Source organism: Apostichopus japonicus, chromosome 19 (genome assembly GCF_037975245.1).
Source record: "Apostichopus japonicus isolate 1M-3 chromosome 19, ASM3797524v1, whole genome shotgun sequence".
NCBI lineage: Eukaryota > Metazoa > Echinodermata > Holothuroidea > Aspidochirotida > Stichopodidae > Apostichopus > Apostichopus japonicus.
Genome location: NC_092579.1, coordinates 6,702,027 through 6,724,954, shown reverse-complemented (window position 1 = coordinate 6,724,954; position 22,928 = coordinate 6,702,027). Strand labels below are relative to the sequence as shown.

The window sequence follows — 22,928 nt, the reverse complement described above, 5'->3', positions numbered from 1 at the left end:
TTGAACATATCATTGATTATCTCATTCTTTTCTGTCAAGTTTTGTTATTGACCATCAATTTCTCCAAAAACAGTTCGGAGTTTCCCTGGCAGTAGTGTTTATTTATTTATTTCAAGGCTTTCAAGCATAAAACTCATTTAGCGATGCAAAAAACGCTAATCTTACATGAGATACTCAAACATAATTTACAGTTAAAGAAATCAGAAATTAAAACATATATACATTTAAAGAACAGAGTAAAACAAGAATAAAACACAAAATAAAATCATAAAGAACGCTGAAATAAAAGTTATTAATAGTGTTATTCCTACAGAAGGATCCTCCTCGGACTGGGCCCCTAACAATTATCACTAATACACTACTACTAATAATGATGTTCAAACCTTACAAGAATTTTTTAGCCACCGAGTCCAATCAAAGCACCTTCCGTCATTTCATATTTAACTTTCAATATTGTAACATCCTAATTGTATGGGAATCATTGGGAAGGAAAACATTTTTCAGGAAAGTAATTAGAAAATTTGCATCGATTGACTGTTAGCTATATTCTCAAATTTGAGTCGGGGACAGGCAGGCTACAACTGTCACATGAGTAGGCCCTATCTCAATTTTTAGTCACGCTGAAGTTGACTTTTGTCGGAAAAAGCTATAAGTGACTGAGTTCAACTTTGACTTGAAAAGAGCGCTACAAATCCGGTTGTACCTAACCTTATAACATGTTCTTACATTTGTACACGTTCCAAATATCTTATCTCAATTATCATACACGAAGATTCTACTATCACTTTAATTGTAGTTGTACATTTCTGTTCGTGAATAACTATGCATGTATCTTGAAATATTCGTCTGCTGTGAAACATTGTTTACCATTGCCGAGCGAGGAACGTTACGACCACAAGAGAGTTTGTTGAAGTTAATGTTTTGATCAATAAATCATGTAACAACAGTTTGGTTATGAGAAATCCCCCTGAATGTTAATTTGCAGTGATTTCGGACGCTATTTTGTGGTTAGATCATTAATATTTTATACAAACTCTAACATTTGCAACCTAACGCCAATAATAACGTTACCACTTCATTTCTTAAAATACGCTAGTGTGTATTTCTTCCACTAAGTTACAGAACAACTTAGGCCTAGGCTCTAGGCCCTAAATTTGGCGAACATGGATCACAGTCCCCAGGGAGAATTTAGTACTATTTCAACTTGGCCTTTCGTAGGCGGATCCGTACTGTACCAGGTGTAATTCAGTCATGGTAAACGAGTTAACGCTTGTGATATAGACGACAAAGCATGAATTTAATTCCTTCAAATGGTGTGTTGCCAATAGCAATCTTGTTATTGTTGATAAAGTTAGTCTGGTTAAAAATTGAATTCAATTTGAAGCCTAAATTAGATTAATCAGGCCCAGGATGAATGGCTTGTGCGCCATGAGATACAGCATCTCACGGTATTACTGAGAACTTCACATAGGCCAACTGTTTTATAATAAGGTAGCTGTACTGATGAATGCTCCCAATACTGTGTTCGGTGGTGGTTTTGTCAATCACTAGCCTAGCTTAAAGGGTGTGAAGACTCGCGCAAAAAGAAGCATCTAATGCCGGTAATTTGACCTAGTATCGAATGCGGTGTAACAGAAGTATAAGACACCACCATTGATCCCAGAAAATACACACACAGCTTGCTACCGTCGGTAATTAGACACTAGTGTACAGTCAGTACATACAGCTGCGGTCAATACCCACAGCACAGTATACAAACGATACAGCGATGGACATCTCAGGTCCAGGTAAAGATAACAATTAAAGTATCACGTTTCACTACTGTCTGCATTTTGTAGCGACACGAACAAAACGTCACTTGCAAGCAACAGAAAGTTAACTTTTTCAGATGGCCGCACACGGTTTGGGGCCTATAACATCTAAAGGTCTAACTATATAATTAGGCATACACAGCACTAACCAAACATCAAAACTTAAGATTTGCCCAATGTTACCTTACAGTAGGATCATCCTGATCGTAGTATATGTATGTTGCCAACTAGGACACATTAATCCTCTGCTCCTAATCATACCATAAAGTAAAGACTATTCCTCAGAATGCCAAATGGTTCAACCAAAGAAGAAGAGGAGAGCTCTACCTTTGTTCTTGTAATTAGTAGAATTATGTTAATTTGTTTATCTATTAGAATCATGCCAAGGTCTGGGGAGGTCAGCTTGAGCCTATCCGGCTCTCAAGTCTCTGCCGTAAAGAGACCATCTTCGTCATCTGGTTCCCGTCCAAACAGCAGTGGGAGTGTGAGAAGTGCTAGTAACAGACCAGCATCTAGCGGGTCTAATAGACCAAATGGTAACAGCAGGGTGGCTTCTGGAAGTAGAAAGCCTGGGAAGGAACCATCCAGTGCAAGGTCTGTTTCATTTGGAAGTAATGTTGGAACACCGAGAAGTTCAAGAAAGAACACAAGTGATAAGCCATTGGTCAAAGGAGTATTCCCAACATCAGCTGAAGAAAGGAGAAAATCATCACATAATGTAGATGGCCCTAGTGGAGATATGGTTTGTTATATTGATAGTTCTCAATATATGATTAATATTTTTTTTATGGTTGAAAGATGCAAAAAAACTGCTTTTCTGATGTAGATTAACAAGTTTTTTGTTGATTCCAGTCCCAAATTTTGAAAGGCTTATGAATAAAATAAAAAGTTTCACTAAGAGATCCAGACACTATATTAATGAAATTCTACAAATGTGTCATTCTCAGAAGATTTGTGGGTGTTCTAGTTCCTGGAGAATTCACTAATAGGGAGAATCGATTGGTTGGTAAGAAAACATAGTGTTGATTTTGTCATGCCTTTAAGCAATAATTATATTTCATATATTTTATAGTTCATAACTGCATATTATGTTATATAATTCTTAAACGATCATTTCTATATGATTAGATGGTATGGAAGAATAAACCTATTAACCTAACATTAACCTGTATGCGAGGTGTTGATGTCAAATTCAATAAGCTTTTACTTTAACACTGCAACGTACATACCAACCATGTCCCATATATTGTAACAGTACAACTAGGCTGTAGTAGTACAACTAGGAAGCAAAATTTTACACTTTGGCAGGAAGAATTTGAACCAACTCTCAACTGTTGTTGGTTTCAGTTATAATGTGGGTTGGATTACTCAAATGCTGTCCTCTAATATGTGTTTTAATTCCTACTTTAGTATCCCCTTCTTGTTTTTGGTAGAATGGCAATTTCTCCAGTGGCTCTTTAAGTGGACTGGATGGTAAAGTGGACAACAGAAGACACAAAAGAGGTTTGTGAAATGATTAAGTCTTATTTACTTTAGTTTGCCCTGTGAATGAAAAAATTATAAAAGAAACTGAGAGGATTAAAAAGTAAGATTGTTTTCATAGTATCAATGTCCTAGATGTCTATTTTGGGGTTTTTATGTTTCACTGTGGTCACTGAGTTTTACTTAATGGTTTCTTATATTAGCAAATTTTTTCATCACCAGTATAAATGTTATTTACAAATGAAAATATTGGTGGTTCATTGGGCCAACTATCTTTAGACAGAAAGTCTGCATCAGTATATTCTATTCGTCAGACCACAGGAAACCCTTAATAATAAGTCATTTTGTATTCACATTATTTCATATTAGGTTTTATGGAAGTGTGTGCAACTTTGTTCTTGAACTATTCAATGTGACATAGCCATCAGGCACTGGTCAGCAAAAGCAATATGTCCACCATACCATTGTCATAGCTTTAGAATCAAACTTTATCTCAAAGTGACATTTGCATTTGATTTGTCTGCCTACTTCTTTTCCTTGCCCTGTTTCTTGGTAAGTGAATACTTGTTGTTGACTCTAACGGTTTATAAAAGGCTGCTTAGAGATCGATAGGCCACTTAAGTATCTATATGCTTCTATTTGAACAGAAGTCATGCAAAAGTCATGCAAGGCTATTTTCATTTTTCAGTGAATTACTGGATTTAAAGAATTGAGTGAATAACCTAATGTAATTATACTGGTTTGTTTGTATTTACCCCACACACAGCATCGAGTCTGAATACTGGATTGTCTACCAACAGAAGCACTGCAAGCAATGGCAGTAGTGCTGCCAGCTTACTGAAAAGTAAAGAAATGCCAAGGTAAGTTATAATAAAAGTAATAAATAGAAGACTGCACCACATTTTGTTATCGTATTTATTGGATATAATCAAGTAATTATCCTGAGTTACCAGCTGAATGCCTTTCTTCATTAAAGCAAGAAGCCAGTTTACTTTATGTAAGCGTTTGTAGGCATTATTGCATTTAATACTGCAGTGCAATATTATATATATATGTATGTCAGGCTGTACAAATTCTGTATTAAACTGTAATGCAATGGTAGTAAGCTTATTTGTGTAACCAAAGAATGGGCAACAATCAAGTTGTCATTTGGAAGAAAACTGGCATTCTCTATAGATTGTTGGCTACCTGAACAGGTCTGGTTACAGTAAAGATGAGTAGTGTCAAGTAAGAGAATGATTGACCGTGACTGAGTGTATTTATCTGTAATTATAAAACAGTTGATTTAATCAACTTCCAAGGGTGGGTTGGCCTATCTGGAGAGATGTTTAACTATCAACTACCCTAAATCCTTTCATCCCTGTGACAGTTGATGGTCATGATCATCCATGAAATATATTTATTGATTTCATCAATTGATATCTACTTTTATCTCTTACAGCTCGGATGATTTTCTTGCTTTGTTTGACTCTTCTCACCATCAACCAATCATCAAAAACAGAACCGCAAGCAAGGCAAAGAAAGTCTCGACAAAGAAACGTCAGGAACCGGTATGTCTGTCCTTTATCCTGCGTAAAAATGTCACCAAATTGTAGTTACTTTATTTGTTGTTATATGAATTGAAACTAATAGATCTATCTATTGATTGATTGATTGATTTGTTGATCGATTGTGACTAAAGTACACTTTTTCTTAATCCAAGATAGATTCAAGCAATGATAGAGTAAGAGAAACAATAAGATTTACTGGTACATTTCAAAGTTTTGTAGGCAAAGTGACACAGAACAGTATTGTTATGTGCAGCCTTGTCTTAAACTGCTTCTTCGCAAAAGCACAACTTTCATTACTTGCATGTGACTTAATTTTGTTCTCATATTGCAGTTATCAAGTAGAGCGTTTGCTGTTCCTATCAGTGCAAGAAGTACAAGCACAGTTAGCTCTTATGAGCCCCATTCATCACGCCCTGCTTCTGGTTTCGATATCCATAACGACAAATTGAACTCTTCAAGAGATTTTACTCCAAGGCTTAACCCAGAGGATCTTATATCGTCTCACATCGACACGAAAGATCTCGTTAAAAGTTCCCTCGCAAATGTATTAAACTCTGTGCATTCCGGACACCAACCCCGAAACATGGACGACGACTTCGTCGAGAACGAAGAAATAGTTTATCGACCGAGCGGGAGGGGTAGAACTCACCGACCAGAAAGTTTAGATGAAAATGTCGCAGGGGATGGTCTAGAGAGGGAGAGACAGAAATGGGGTCAAAATGAGGTCGAGCACCCAATGGCGGAGGAACTGATCCAATCAATGAATGATTCAGCCACAAAGATTCAGAGGTGGTATAGGGGCAGAAAGGCAGACCAGAGGAAAGATGGAGAGGATGAAATTAGGAAAGTCTTGAGGACCAAGTGGCAGGAGAGAGCTGATATGATGGATAGAGAGAGGAAGGAGAGAGAGACGGAGGAGAAGAGGGAGAAGGATCGAAAGAGGATCAGAGAAGAGAAACAGAGATTGGCCAGACAGGCAGCTATTGAGGTAATGACTTCATCATTTTATTATTATTATTATCATCATTTTTTTGGTATTTTATTTTTCATTATTTTTTATTTTTTTAGGACATATTATTTACATCATAATAGGATACATCATGATAAGATACATTTACTAGAGCTATTGAGAGATATCCTATCCTACATGTTAACACAGCTTTGCCGGTCTCCATCTCGTCTGACAAATCATTTCTTTAAATCATAGGAATTGCAAAGGAAGAGAGATGAAAGACAGAGAGAAGTTAAACAGAAAGCAGAGGAAGAATTGAAATTTCTGGAAGCTAGTGGAAAGGTCAAGAAAAAGACATCCAAGAAAACAACAAAGAAACCAGCCGGCCAGAATGGTAAACTTGCTTCAGGTGGCGACATGGAATCTGTTAACCAGCATGCAACTGCCATGAGCGAGAGGCCCGGGACTGCCAGCAGTGTTGGCAAAAAAGTAGAGGATATTTTTCAATCGGTTAGTCTCTTACTGGATTTTGACATATTTATGGTACATTATTATTATTCACATTTGCCATGTTTGCAGTACAATGTTTATACAGGTTTTCACACAAGTTAAGCAGTCCAAATAAAAAAAAATATCCCTGCTCTTTAGTGACTTACTATTTTGAACCTAACGATAATGTCGCCGTATGATCAACGCTAGAAAACTTGCCATATCTGTTTTGACTCGTGTATAAATCCTGTACACTATATTACTGCTGGGAGACGATGCAATACACTCAATGGAGTAGTTGTAATAACTAGGGCTGCAAACTCAAAACAATTCTCACTCATTTTATACAAGATATTGGTGTTATTCAAATTTTGATTTGACCTCACAGGGGTCATCTCCGAGGACACCGGGGAAAGACGACCCCAGTGAAGATGTCCCTGAGACGCCTTCAGTTACAACTCATACTAAGACGACCTTAGATGACCTTCTAGACACCTTGAAACAACTAGAGGAGCCAGTCAGGATAAAAAGCCCAGAAATGAAGAAACCAAAAGGACCAGCATGGTGTAAGAAAAAGTTGAACTGATTGTTTGCAAGAAAATCCTTAAGTTTTAAGTCTTAAATAAAATCCACAACTTAAGAAAAAGAAAGAAAAAAAGAAAGATTTAGGACATGTTGCAGGGTTAGAACTACATACTTAAATGTTCTATAAACTTTTGAAATTAATCCTCTATGTAGGCCATGTACCTCTCCTTGATTGGTTAAATTTGTCATATCTCATTGTAGAGTGTCTGTCAAGATTACCTGCTAGCAGGCCCATATATTGGCATCGCCACTGCTTGAAGGCTCATCATTAAACTCAGCTGCAGGGGCTTGAGTGTTCACTGCAGCATGAAGAGTATTAAGCATGAGGTAACCAATGAGGACAACTTAACCTGGCTGAATCCGCCAGAGTGATTTTGATTGCATGTCAGTCAACGCGAGGCGGTAATAAGTATTTATTTCTGTCAGTTTTCATATTTGATTTTCACGTTGCATTCTTGAATAAAAATCAGTATCTTTCACTTCACATTTTGATAACACACTGCTTTGAGTAACTGATTGCTTCCGATCGTTGTTTTCTAGTGGACATTTTCGATGACAAAGAGGATGGAGGTTTGGAAGAGCAAGAAGAAGATACCGAACCGAACCATCTTAAGGCATCTTCAAATCCAGTCTACCTCTCAGCAGAGAATCTTCAAGAAATGACCAAATCTGGCAAGGTCCCAGAGAAGCCAAAACGAAAACCAAACAGTCACGCCTTGCTTACAGAACAGAAATTAAAGTAAGACTTCTTTAATGAAATAAAACTTTAGAAATACCGATCTGCAATGGAAAATATCTATATATATATATATATATATATATATATATATATATACACGTTTGGTTGGGTGGCATCAGTCTTGGCGCAGAGTGCTCTATGTCCGGTGGACAGAGCGAAGTATCGATGAGAATAAGTTGAGACTAGTGGAACACTAGTAGTTGTTACTCAGAGTTTCATGCTTTGAGCGATCATCAGACAACTCTCTCTCTCTCTCTATATATATACATGTACATATATGTGAGAATAGATGACATGTTGCTTAAATGAATAAAAAAATTAATTCAGATTTATCTTCAGTTAGAATTCTGGGCTGGCACTAGATGTAGGTGCACTAAATGTGTGGATTGTGTTAGTATTATACCTTTGGATCTTACAGTTATAGGAGATTCCACACACTGATATTTTTGGCATTAATATACAGCATAGGATTTGCAGTATCTGTCAGACTTATAATAAAAAAAATATAATAATAAATACCATATATTAAAGTGCTGTTATCATGAAATAAAACATGCTCAAGAACACTGTACAAAAAAAACTGTACAAAAGAACCGATACCAGGAATATAAAATTACCAAACTTAAGAAAACGTAAAAGTAATAACAACAGCAATAAAAGTAAAAAAAGATATAAGACAGGGTTATAAAGAACAATAAAGAACAATAAAGCACAATAAAGAACATAAAAATTTATCAGTAAGATTTATCTGCAGTTAGAATTCTAGGCAGGTACTAGACTGTAGGTGCACTAATGTGTGGATTGTGTTAGTTTTGTGCCAATGGATGTTACAGATTTAGGGGATTCCATGCACTGAATTCCTTTTGCATGAATATGCATCAAAGGGTTTGTAATATCTATCAGATTGAAATCTTAAACAATAATATTGTGGTACACATTGCTATCTTCCCTTTAGAAATATTATGTCATTCTTGGATGAAATTGACGACACAGATCCAGAGAGTGTGAGCCAGGTTAATGCAAAGGTGAGAATAAATACGATGCAAATTACAAGAATAAAAGAGAAAAGAGAGAAATACAAGGAGCTTAAGATCATCATTTTTCAAGAACTTTATATAATATTTTACTGATAAGGCTCTCATATATAGTGTCATAAATAAGTAGCTTGATATGTGTGGTAGCTTAAACAGCAAAAGGTGAGAATCAATTCGATGTAATTTATTAATCATTGATCGATCAGTTATGTACCATCAAGAGAGACGATTTGTTTATCACGAAAGAAACTAGAGTTTTGACATTCCCAAAGACAGAACAAATTTTACTAACAACTTTTGTATTTCAATTTGAAAATTTAAAAATTTTGAGAAATAAGTTGAATGTTCTTAACAACTCAAAATGAATCGCTCTAAACTGGTAACTTACACATATAGTCAACGGTGGTTTGCTGTGTAGTCAATGTCAATATATCCCAGCACATTTTCACTGATGGTCACTTTACATATAAAAGTACATGTATACATAATAACATTTGAGGTTAGTAATTTGAGATCATTAAATGTCAATCGATTTTTCAAGAAGAGGTTCCAAGCCATATCATACTCGTGAATGTTTTTTCATTGAGTTTCTATTGTGTTTTTCAGATGGTTAAAGAATCAAAAGGATATTTAAAAATGTCAATCTTTTGAACCACATCATTTGCTGAACTTTGTGTGATAAACTTCGAAATGAAATGTCTCCCTATCACATTCGGGGTGCAGAATTATCCAATTCTTTCCATCTTTGTTCCATCTTTAAGGAGTGTTAGCTCAGTGGTAAACGCCGGTGCCTTTCAATCATAAGGTCCCCGGTTCGAGTCACTCCCAGGTTAATGTATGTCGTCCAGTTACCGAGTTGTTGACAATTAACAATTCATAATCATGGACGTTAAATACGAATGTAAGAGACTGACTTCGGTCAGCTTGCGGCTTTGATAAGCCTATGACGCTTGTTCGCGAGTTCCTGCTTGCAGGAGGATCTAGAATACATACATACAATTCTTTCTCATTTCATCTCTAGGGTGATGAGGATTTGGCCAATCCTCCTACTTTAGTTCCGTCTGCTGAAGAAATTCAGAAGTTGGAGGAAGCATCGGCTGCTGCCTCTGAGGTCACCAGCACCATCCTCTCTCAACGACTTCAGCTGGATGAAAAGGATCGGTCAATCAAAATGCTCCAGAAGGGTCTTGTAAGTCCAGATTTTTGCCAATTAGGGTAATGCTTGTAATTACAGTAGTCATATCCAGGCCAAGGTGGGAACTGTGTCTAGTTTGTACAGTTAGATGCAAAGAGGTCCATGATAATTGTAATAATACTAATAGAATGACAAGGTCAACCCTCACTAATATTAAAGTCAGGTGTGTATGATATTCGGAGCTGTTAGTGTAAAAATGTGAAATGGATACTTTGGCAAATTAAGACTAGGTTTGAAAACTTCCGCGAATAATGTGTAAACTCTTTAAAATTAATCTGTAAAAAGATCTGAAAAATCTGATATTTTCCATCTAGGATCGAATCCTCAAGCCCTCTATGTTTTACATATTGACACACACAAGCTCTTCTGAGTAAATTAACAGTGTGGTGAAAAGTTTTCTCTATTCAGAGTACATCTGTCACACAAAGTTCATTGTTGTCTTAAAAAAATAATGTTAGAGACATGACATACTACCCCCCCCCCACCCTTAGGATCAAAGTAACAGTAAACTTCAATAAGTAGAAAAAATAAAAAAGAATCTAGAAAGCACCTTATGGGTTCTATGCTCATTTCAAATTTCTCATTGTATTGCTGAGATACAAGGTACTGAAATATATTCAATTCCTGGCAAAGGTTGATTGTGCGTTATCTTAGATGTCATGTAGACACGTCGATAAATAATAATAAGTACACTTCAATGTGTCTATATTATCAGAACCAGCAACGAGAGCTGACAGTGAGACACGCGAAAGAACAGGACAAAGAGACGAAGAAGAGGCTTAACTTACAAAAGGAAGAATATGAGACTACAATCAAGAGACATTTATCATTTATTGATCAGGTATTTACCATCAGGAGACATTTATCATTTATTGATCAGGTATTCACCATCAGGAGACATTTATCATTTATTGATCAGGTATTTACCATCAGGAGACATTTATCAATTATTGATCAGGTATTTACCATCAGGAGACATTTATCGTTTATTGATCAGGTATTTACCATCAAGAAATATTAATCATGCATCAATCAGGGTATGAACATACAAAAAGTATTTATCAGGCAGATACATGAAAACTTGTGTTCCACATAATAAATGTGATGTTATTATTTATCTCTTCACAAACCGTGGAAGTTTCTTGTTGCAATTTTTGGTGGATTAAATTTTCACATGTACATGAACTGACTTTTCAACAGTAGATGATGTTACTGCATAATTTGTTCATATGCAAACTTAAAAATGAATATTCGTTGTTTGTTAAATATTGCTATTTAACTTCTGAGTTTGATAAGATTGTTTATGTCATCTTTAATATAGAACCACGAAAAAATAAGAAGAAAAAAGCAGTAAATGTGTGCTGGATCTTGTTTTAATTTTCTGCTTCCTGTGAAATAATTTTACCTAAAATGTGTTTATTTTGTAACATAAAATGATGCCTTTAGCTTTATCTGTACAGCCAAGTATTAGCATCGTGAAACGAGAGACAAACGACGAACTAATTGACCGTAAGGCTGTCATTGCAGATATTCATTTTGACTCTCAGGATGGATATTTTATTTGTGATTATTAACTCACTTCTCTTTAATATATTTCCCTCTATTGCATTCTTTGGCAGCTGATCGACGATAAGAAAGCTCTGAATGAGAAATATGATTCAGTCGTCCAAGAACTCAAGCAAGTCGATAAGAAGTACCAGGGGAGAATAAAGTCCATGGAGGAAAAGTAAGGCTTTCATTGAATTCTCTCCATGTTGGACCCTAACTATGTCACAGAGATCTTAAAGGAATTGAAGACTCGCCCCAAACCGCGTGCCGCACTCTGAAAAAGTAACTTTCCCTTGCTTGCAAATGACATTTTCTTCTTGTCGCTACAAAATGCAGACAGTAATGAAACGTGATACCTTGTTATCTTTTATCTAGACCTGAGATGTCCATCGCTGCTATGTACACTGTGTTGTGGGTATTAACCGCAGCTATATATATTGACTGTACACTAGTGTCTAATTACCGACGGTAGCAAGTTGTGTGTGTATTTTCTGGGATCGATGGTGGTGTCTAATACTTCTGTTACACTTCATTCAAACTAGGTCAGATTACCGGCACGAGACGTTTCTTTGTACGCGAGTCTTCACAACTTTAAATTGTCATAAAAGACTTAAATTCGTCTCCACGTTATGACTTCTCCCTATGACATTCTGCTGACTGAAATGTGTGTAGTTTGATTCTCATTGTTGCCGCTGAAAGTCTCCAGCATCCTCTGGAGAATAGTTTTGTGATCGTGTGCTGAAGAATGATAAATTGTTATTGCGATATGATTAATGCCCTGTTCTCCCTTCAGACTAATCTCATTTACATAACCATAAAGTTTCACCTGTTTATTAGTTGATATTACCCTTTTTCTCCCCAGTTTTGTCTTGTTTTTGTTTGTCTTTATTGTTCTTTCTATTTTATGATTGATTGATTGACAGATAGTTTGATTGATTGATCCATTCATTGACTGTTCTATTGATTTTTTGCAGCCAGGGACTAGAACTCCAGAAAGTGAAAGATGTACACGCAGCAGCTGAGAAAATCAGAAGAGAGAAATGGATCGATGAGAAAACCAAGAAGATCAAGGTAGGAGTGAATCAAACTTACCATAATAATTACCAAAAACTACCATAACGGATGAATAATTGGTATTACGATGGAAAAGTAAAGTTAATTTCCCCCTTATAAATGAATGAATAAATAACCGGTGTCTGTTTGAATTTCACTTTAATATGAAGCAGGTTGTGTGTATAAAACTAATTGAAGATCGGGTTGGTGAGTTTGCAGTTATTGTGCCGCAGTGTCCTATTTGTTGAAATGGTGGCAGTTTTGCACTTTTTGTGCAATTTTTTGGTTGAAGAGAGATGAGGAAGCAGATAGCTCCTTTACAATAAAATAGCAGAAAAGTTGCAAGGTGCGTTTTTGGACTTCCACATCAATATTTAAAGCTCTATTTTGTTGCTCTGTTAGTCCTGAGCTACTTATGTACTATATATTAGTATGTAGTCTGTAATGGCATCAGATTGCCTCACTCCCCCTCTGCTAATACTAAGCAAATACTTGAAAAACTCAGTGTCTGTCTTACAAACAGCTATATCAGTACCAGACATGTCTTAGAAGCTGCTAACTGTAACCACCTTTTCACTAATCTCAACTCCCTAAAAATGGCAAAGTTTTCAATAAGAACTTATCTAAAGACCCCTTTATTAAAGGCCTTCTCCTTAGCTACACTATTACTAAGTTCATTTCCGCCCCAACCATCCTCAGTTCTCCACCTTTTACTCCTTAGACAGCACACTGGCTAACACTTAATCCAAAGCCCCCCCCCCACCTTTAGTCTCTCTTTCACTTAATCATGTTAAGTTTCAATGAAAATACAGACAACTCAACAGCTATTCTTCCATCTCTAACATCTGTTCTCCGCCACCTAACGAAAACAGTCTTCTAAATTTGTAACAGATTGTTTCCCTCTGATTCTACCAGACATTTCCCCGGAAGGATCCCATCCCGGGATCGAACAGTGTGTTCATATTTATCTGCAACGAAAATGAATGTCATCAAGACAATATTTCTGCAACAACATTGCAGGATACACCAATGAAATTGAAGCTAGATTTCGTATCCTCAGGGCTGAAAGTTTAGCGATCGGTATAGAAATGTTGCAGGATTGTACAGAAGTAGTTCATTTATGTGTGGAGCAGTGAATCAAAGGAACCGCTGAAATTTACTGTTACCGTCAATCATGTTGGCAAAACTTTAAAAAGCTTCAATGTATAAGTATGTCCAGTTTAACTACGGTTTTAGTTGATGGTGAATTTGTTCCATTCCTTTGAAAGGCAAAGTTAAGGAACTTTGCATATGTACGTATCATCATGCATTTGAACTGCCAATCGTCGCATGATCTAAGTAATTCTGTAAAAGTCTGCAGACGATTTCTTTTATTTAAAGAAAATTTTTTGAATCCATTTCTATAGGAGATTACTGTCAAAGGACTGGAACCTGAAATACAGAGACTGATAGCCAATCACAAAGCTGAAATCAAAAAGATAAAGACGATTCATGAAGCAGAGCTACTCCAGTCAGAGGAGAGAGCTGGACAAAAATACATTCATCATACAGAGGAACTTAGGGAGCAACTAGCCCACGAGAAAGAACAGGCATGTGCCAGAGAGAGGGAGTTAAGCAAACAAAGGTAAGAGCCAGAAAGGGATTTAGTAAAAACAATCAGAGAGATTGGAACTCATGGAGTAACTATTGGATGAGAAGGAACAGGGATGTGATAGATAGAGGGAGGTAAGCAAACAAAGGTAAGAGCCAGCAAGTGAGAAAGTACAAAAATCAGAGACGTATGTAACTGATGGAGTAACTAACTCATGACAAGGGACAGGGATGTGTTAGATAGAGGGAGGTAAGCAAACAAAGGTAAGAGCCAGCAAGTGAGAAAGTACAAAAATCAGAGACGTATGTAACTGATGGAGTAACTAACTCATGACAAGGGACAGGGATGTGTTAGATAGAGGGAAGTAAGCAAACAAAGGTAAGAGCCAGCAAGTGAGAAAGTACAAAAATCAGAGGTATGGAACTCATGGAGTAACTAATGGATGAGAAGGAACAGTGGTGTGTTAGAGAGAGGGAGTTAGGCTAATAAAAGTAAGAGCCAATGAGTGATCTTCATTAATAGGTATGGAACTGGTGGAACAACTAACCAATGAGAAAGAACAGGCATGTGCCAGAGAGAGGAAGTTAAGCAAACAAAGGTAAGAGCCAGGAAGTGATCTAAGTAAAAAAATCAGAGAGGTATGTAACTCATCGAGTAACAAACGGATGAGAAGGAACAGGGATGTGTTAGAGAGAGGGAGTTAAGCAAACAAAGGTTAGAGCCAGAAAGTGATCTAAGTAAAATAATCATACAGTTGGGTGGAAGCCATGGAGTAACTAACACATGACAAGGAACAGCAAGCTCAAGGAATGTTGTAAGATAAATCCTTCAAGTTTGGCATATGTATAAGAGTTTGCTGTTTGTATTTTAGATATGAAAAGCAGTTAGAGCAGGAAGAGGCAAGTTTCCAGCAGCAGAGGAGGAGGTTGTATCAGGATGTACAGGAGGAGAAAGAAAGGATAGCGGAGCAAGCTAAGAAACAGAGGCAGGAACTAGATAGGTTACAGCATCAGATGGAAGAGAACAACAGGAAAGCTCTATCTACATTAAGAGAGGAGTATGAGAAAGCCAGGGATGAGCAAGAGAGAAGACATACAGTAAGAAGTGGGATCAAAATGTGGGGGGAAGGGGGGAGGGGGGAAGAGTGGCAAAGGCAGGGATGACCAGGGGAGAAGACATAGGGTAAGAAATGGGATCAAAATGTGGGGGGGGAGGGGAAGAGTGACAAAGGCAGGGATGACCAGGGGAGAAGAAATACGATAAGGAATGGGATCAAAATATGGGGGGGGAGGGGGGGGAAGAGTGGCAAAGGCAGGGATGACCAGGGGAGAGGATGATAGAGGAAGGACTTGTTGAGGTGTCATGGAAGTTGGAAAGTTCAAAAGACAAGAAAGGAATGATATAGGAAAGACAAGGTATGCTATAGGAGGGTAGGATAAGGGGATAAAATGAGGTATGAACAGGATGTGATTTTCAATTGGTTGTTTGCCTTCTATCTAACAATGAAGGCATTCGGTAACTCTCTGTTGAGGGGAATGTGTGTCACAGACCAAGAATACTTCAAAAGAGGTAGAATTTTGCGTTGACGAATTTTTAACGCCTATGTCAGATTATTCACCCTCTAGCAGAGTTTGGAATGTCCGAAGTATCCAATGTACATTTCTCAAATGCTCATGTCTTGCCCTTTTGGATGTTTGGAGACGTTCTGATGGGTGTGTATGCTTTCATCATGACAGAACGAGATGAAAGACCTCAACGAGAGGTTGAAGATCGAGAAGGAGTCGTGGGAGGAAAACTACATGAAGAAACAGGAGACTGTTCTGGTGTCCAAGGAGAGGGAGCTGAAGGAGAAAGTAAGAGAAGAGAGAGACAGGGAGATAGAGCTAGTCATCACTAGACTAGAAGAAGATGCAGCAACAGCCAGGGACGAGACGGAGAGGGCTGCCGAGAATAGAATCAAGTGAGTCATATTTAAAGAGTAGAACAGGGGCTTTTGGGTAACTTTTTAAAGAGGTCCAGAGAGAACCCAAATTCCACTCTAAATTTATTGTGCGATGTGAAGGGAAGGGCTGGTAGGTTGCACAAGCCTAAAGCAACATACCCCATCGGCATAAGAGTGTGGGCCAATTTCTTTGTGCGCTGCATGTTGAGAACTCCCGGTGTAGAGCAACAGATTCAAGTTCTTTATAAGGTGGGTGTTGATAGGGACATTGATAAATTGAGTCTGGTTTCCATCTTGCAAAAATTGCCCAAAGCAACACTGCAGACATGTTACATGCTAAACGTCATAGATGTTTTTCTATAAAAAGTTATTGAAATGTAGTTTTCAAGAAAAGCTTGAGCAATTTGGACATGATTAGGGCATGAAGGTGGTGGTGAGGGGGTTGGGGGGGGTAGTAAGGTTTCACACAGAAAGGTACTTATCCATTTAAAATTGGCCCTGCCAATTAATTTAGCAGTTCCAAACAGAGGGTTATCTCTGTCCTGCCCCTTCCCTTATTTCTTTACCCTACTGGTTCTTACTGTTCTAGCAACAAGTCGAAAGTAAAGTGAACCTATTATTTCAATTTTGCATGCACTCTCGTCGCAATGTCTGTTCTGCTCTGTTTCTAGGAGGATACGAGACAAATATGAGGCGGAGCTGAAGGAGATAGAGTTATCCGAGAGGAACACCCAGGAGAGATATAACGAAATCAAAGCTAAGCTGGCAGATTTCGAGGCGGAGAACTTCAGGTATCAGGGATTACTGAAACAGAAGGGACAGGAAGTTGAAGATACCAAGAAGGTAAGAAAACTTGAATGAGAATGGGATGGATGGTGTGGATACGCTACTGTCTGGTCAGAGTTATACAAGATGATCATAGGAGGTCAAAGGTCATGAGGATACTTATCATCACTTATCCAAATAGTCAGATTTTTTTTTTTATATTTCAAATAAGTTGAAGAAAGAGCTGAAGTGAATATTTGGAATTTGTTGGTGTTATGTTATCGTTTGTATGATGAAGGATCAACATGTGAGAAATCTCAAGTAAAGAAAATTGTAGGAGAGCTCGACTGGGCGGCTAAACTGTGTTAGTTTGGCTTGGTTGTCTACATACACGATTTGAGGAATAACTAGCATTTTGTATAACTGAACATGAATAAGTTGGTAATGTTTACAGCTGTAGTACCGTTTTATGATCAGAAGTTATTTTTTGAAGCTGTTTGCAAGTTATTTATTTAACTAGTTTATTTTGCATAATTAAGATCATTATATTATTAATTATTTCACCAGGTCTGCGACCGACTGACAAAGGAACGCAACAACGTCCAAGACGTGATTCGTCAGGAGTTTGCAGATCGGCTGGTCGCCACGGAGGAAGAGAACAAGAGGTTGAAAAATGAGATGTCGGAGATGAGAGCCAGGCATAAATTGGAGATAAGCAGGATAGAGACGAGCAAGGATGAGGAGATGGAGGAAGTACATAGAAGGTATGGATTAGTGGAGGAGAGGAGGGATTAGTGGAGATAGGGGTAATACATAGAAGGTATGGATTAGTGGAGGAGAGGAGAGATTAGTGGAGATAGGTGTACATAGAAGGTATGGATTAGTAGAGGAGAGGAGGGATTAGTGGAGATAGGGAAAGTATATAGAAGGTATTTATTAATAGAGGAGAAGGGAGATAGGGGAAGTACATAGAAGGAATGGATTAATAGAGGAGAGGAGAGATTAGTGGAGATAGGGGAAGTACATATAAGGTATGGATTAGTGGAGGAGAGGAGAGATTAGTGGAGATGTGGGAAGTACATAGAATGTATGGATTAGTGGAGGAGATGAGAGATTAGTGTAGATGGGGCAAGTACATAGAAGGTATGGATTAGTGGAGGAAAGGAGAGATTAGTAGATATGGGGGAAGTACATAGAAGGTATGGATTAGTGGAGGAGAGGAGAGTTTAGTGGAGATGGGGGAAGTACATAGGTATGGATTAGTGGAGGAGAGGAGAGATTAGTGGAGATGGGGGAAGTACATAGAAGGTTTGGATTAGGAGAGGAGAGATTAGTGGAGATGGGGGAAGTACATAGAAGGTATGGATTAGTGGAGGAGAGGAGAGATGAATACCACTGATGATGGGTTACCTTACAAGATGGTGGATTATATCAGATTAAGAGTTAAGTCAACTTAAGGCTTGAACAGCAATGAAGTAACCTCAATTCCTGAATTGAAATGGTGGCAAAAGAATTGGAAAAGTATGGGAGATGCAAGACAGAAGAGATGGATGAGAAATAGGTTAATGCTGCTGTTTGGGAAGGATTATTAAGATAATGGCATGTTAGAACATTTTTTCCATGTACCATATTTAGTTTAAATTTGATTATTTCCCCCAAAGAGTAAAGCATGCGATATCTAAGAAAGAAGAGGTTGTGAACCAACTCAAAGAGCAGCAGGCATCTGCAGTGAAGAGAGCGGACCACCTGGAGTCACTTCTAGAACAGCAACGGAAACAACTGGTCAAGAAAAAATAAACAACAGGTCAAGAAAAAATAAACAACTGGTCAAGAAAAAATAAGATGGAAACCATCCCGGTAATCTGCCGACTACTGCAAGTCTTTCATAGAATCAGTTTAGTTTACTAAAAGGTTTAGAGATGGTCAAATTGAAAAGATTGACAGAAGAAGCATTATTAAGAACACAAAAATGTAAGTGAAATTTTATTTCAAATGTAGAGAGGAATAATATACTCTGATAAAACAAGAATCCTATCTGGGAGACATGAGAAGCTGATGTATATTCATGAAGAGGCAGGCCTGACAAGAGGGAGTCAGGGAGTGAAAAACCTTGGCCCTGGGGTCAAATAAGGTGCCCAGGGAAAATATTTGTTGAAGAGTAATGTATTGTCTTCTTTCGTAAATATACATAAGGAGACAATGAAGCCTTCAAGAGGTGTGCCCGGGGACATGCTTGTGTCCCGGGGGGGGGGGCGTACCAGACCATTGACACTCCTGTGAAGCAGTGGTGTGTTTAGCCATTTATAGTGTTGTATGTGTGTGTGGTGTCTCTCGTTGGTTGGACACGACTTAAGTAAAACAGGTGATAACAATTAATCAGCTCAATCTATGATGTTACCCTCAGCCTTTTATTTGCTAACCATTGATTCAATCAAGGGTTTTTAATTTGCTTGTTTCAGCATGTCAGAGCCTTTTTTTGTGTTTGCTTATTACATATAGATATGGAAATAAAACAAGTGATTGTTGTAATTTATGCATCAGACATGCATACCTAAAGTTAAAAATCCTGCAATTCTTCAGTGTGTTAACTTAAGGAAACTTTATTGCTCATTCTGACCCTAAACTAAAGGGTATGTTCTTCTTCACCATTTGTGAAGTGAATTATTGGATTATCTGTACTTAATCAGTGGAGGGAGAAATTATAGATTGATTCCCATTTATAGTTGTATTGAGCATTTCTCACAGATTATCACAGACAAAATGAAATGTAGAAAAACTGAAAACTTCTGTGCCATTCAGTCATTTTAAGATGTCAAATTTTATGATTGCTATGTAGTCCAGTGTCAGCTTGTTCCAAATTTGTACACATTAGAATGCGTATTCCATATCTGACTTAATACCCGACTGTAGTTTGGCTTCATTTTCGACTTCATACCTCACTTAATTTTCGGACCGTACATACCATTGTATACCTGACTTTGTGTGTGACTTGATACAGGACTTGAAATCTGATTGAATGACTCCACTCCGACCGCATACACAACTTCATTTAGTACTGGACTAGTATTAACAGTTTTGGTTTTGAAAAACACCAGCTGTGGCATTACTTTCTTTTCACCTTGTTCCTATGTATTTTAAGACCTTGACACTTCACCTTGAATGACAAAACATTTCTATTTTTGAAACAAGAAAGTATTCCATTATACTTTAAAACATAAATTGTTGTATATTTTTTTCCTTCTTCTTTACTTTATACTCCAGAACATTTTGCATGTTGTACGTGGATAGCACAAACATTATGGATTAGAATTTAAATCCATGATGTTATTCTTCTCTAGTAGACCTTGATTTGTCTGTATCTTTTTGCAGGGGCGTAGCGAAGGGGTTTTTGTTGGGGGGTGTGGAGAATTTGATTTGCCGACTGATCTGGAAGTGGTGACTGAAATGGGGGAGGGGTCTAAGGGGAGGGGGTGTCCCCCTCCCCTTTGGAAAATTTTTAGCTTTGAAACGTCCTTAGATGCAATCTGGTGCATATTTTAAGTCAAATTTGATTTGCCGACGGATCTGGAAGTGGTGACTGAAATGGGGGAGGGGTCTAAGGGTAGGGGGTCTACCCCTCCCCTTTGGAAAATTTTTCGTTTTGAAACGTCGTTAGATGCAATCTGGTGCATATTTTAAGTCAAATTTGATTTGCCGACGGATCTGGAAGTGGTGACTGAAATGGGGGAGGGGTCTAAGGGTAGGGGGTCTACCCCTCCCCTTTGGAAAATTTTTCGTTTTGAAACGTCCTTAGATGCAATCTGGTGCATATTTTAAGTCAAATTTGGCACGGAAGAAGCTCCCGTTCTCCTTTTCTCTATTCAGCTTTCCTTCTTTCTTCCCCTTCCGCTCTCTTCACCTTTTCTCCTTTTGCCGACAGACCCAAAATTTGCCGACAGCGGCCAAATTATTGGGGGGGTGTGACACCCCCCCGCTCGCTACGCCCCTGTCTTTTTGTTCTACCCGACACGATACTGTATAACAGTTTGTGAAACGTATTCTCATAACCACCTTGAACTGTACATTCCACATACCTTGATGTTGTAGCACGCAGCAGGGTGGGGTATGGGGAGGGGGCTTGGGGAGTAGTCAAAGAAATTTGTTTGAATTTCAGTTTTGCATTTCTCAGTGGATTCAACATATACTTGATTTATTAGTGAATTTATTGCTTTATAGACAAAAATTCCAGGGTCTCATAATTTTGATATTATATTGCCAACATTGTAACATATTTTATGTAATGGTAGTTAACATGAGACTTGAAGATATAGTTTCTCATATCAGGTTTTTTTAGTTTATACTGTGAGAAGTTCCAATATCCAGCTACAAGGGGCATTTCTTGATTACAAGTATGTTGAGTAGTGATGCAGGTAGCATTTTATACATATTCAGTGTAATTTATACATATTCAATGTGATTCATACATATTCAATGTATTGTATATTGCAGCAGCCTAATGCTAATACCTCTCTAAACTGTACTCCAATATCATGCTCTCCAAGCACTGGTATTGTCAGTACAAACAGTTCCTAACCTTGATCTGATAGAAACATGATATTCATACTGCTCGTACTGACAATACGAGTGCTCTGAAGCAGGACGTAACACTACTGTGTAGAAAAAATTGTCCAACTGGATGATTGTAGTGGCTTCCTGATCCAGGGTGCCTCTCACTAGTTTCTCGTTTACACTGTTATGTAACCTCTACAGTTCTATCTACGCTCTACATTGCTCATTTCATGAAGAATATTAAATAAAAGCCTTGAAGTCATTTCTCAATTCACCTAGATAACACATAAAATGGGTACAATATTAGAATTTGTTCATCAGTAGCCAGCGTTTGAGGTCACTGGCCATGGTGCACTGAAAAGCCGCTTTCATTACTTTGTAGAAAATTGGTTTTAAGTAGATTCTATTTATATGGTCTGTTCCCTTCAGTGTTGTTTTGCTTATGCAAATCCATCTTTAACGTATATGGTTTATAGTGTTTACCGTTACTATCTGTATATTGTTATATTACTCTTAATACTTCTATGTGTCTGTACATGCAAGTTTTGTGCAACATTTACTATAATAAAGATTTTTCTTAATACAGTCAGATGTGTAATTTCTCTATTTCTTTTCCGGACTGTTCATCCTGAATTTATGAAACAGTGAATTATAACTGCCTTGTTTGTTAATGGGATGGCTGTTTTCTGTTATTTACAAGTTTTAGCTATGAGTAAGACCTGAACACAAAAATTATTGTCAATTTCTTGTACTAATTCCGCAAGAGGATTTTCTACAATGTATTAACCTGAACAAAATATATATTATCAATGTTCTGTACTAGCGCCAAATAAAGATGACTATAAAAGCAGCTGGTTTCATTTCATTGCCAAAATTACATCAACATATTCCATCAGATTCACTGAAATATTCTGTAAGTGCAAAATATGAATTATGACTTTAGAAGATTAATTGCAACATGTTTACTCTGATGAGTATTTACAGAACTTCAAATGAGAATATTTTGGGACATAACATCTTTCCAGTTTGAATCATATCAGAATTAAATTATTTATGAGTATACTTTTGTATTTATTGGTATAGGCCTATTTTTGTATTTATTAGTATACTTATTTTAAGTATACTTTTGAGAGGTTAATTTCAATACGATTACATTTAATGAAAGACAAACATACAAATAGTACTCAGAAAGAAAAAACAGCAACAATTATTAAAGCAACCATCACTTTATTTTCTGTTGTTTTTTTCCAGATAACTTAATAATTGAAGAACACTTCTGCATTGTTGCTACACAAGGCCTAAGACAAGCTAACATTGAAGTAGCCTAACTAATCATATCACCATTTTGAAAATCCCTGCTGTACATACATGGCATCCCCATGGGATAAGTCCAGAGATTAATTTACATTTGACCTGTTAGAAGAGGAACATAATCTAACCGTCCTATTTTAATTTACAGAGAAAATTGAAGCATGCAAACTATAATTTTTGGCAAACAATTGATGTTGATACCTTTCTATACCGTAATGGGATTTGCAACTAATAGGTATGAATTATGGTAATTAACGCACAACGACAAACAAGAAAATACGTATTTGACTATTCCTTTCCATTTCTTTAGACTAACAGTACAATCCTTCAGCT

The 22,928-nt window shown here is 37.3% G+C and overlaps 1 protein-coding gene across 1 annotated transcript; it reads left to right on the top strand.

Moving 5' to 3' along the window:
* Window positions 1-839: 839 nt before the first annotated feature.
* On the top strand, window positions 840-18,990 carry LOC139960043 (centrosomal protein of 131 kDa-like). Its single transcript, XM_071958067.1, has 20 exons — window positions 840-1,007; window positions 2,187-2,553; window positions 3,245-3,314; window positions 4,060-4,153; window positions 4,735-4,843; window positions 5,175-5,831; window positions 6,051-6,305; window positions 6,673-6,850; window positions 7,410-7,608; window positions 8,564-8,633; window positions 9,664-9,831; window positions 10,553-10,678; window positions 11,457-11,563; window positions 12,360-12,456; window positions 13,845-14,062; window positions 14,901-15,126; window positions 15,766-15,989; window positions 16,643-16,814; window positions 17,304-17,500; window positions 18,398-18,990. Exons 2-20 carry the CDS (start codon window positions 2,191-2,193, stop codon window positions 18,531-18,533), a joined length of 3,666 nt encoding a protein of 1,221 aa, XP_071814168.1. The 5' UTR covers window positions 840-1,007; window positions 2,187-2,190; the 3' UTR covers window positions 18,534-18,990.
* Window positions 18,991-22,928: the final 3,938 nt, after the last annotated feature.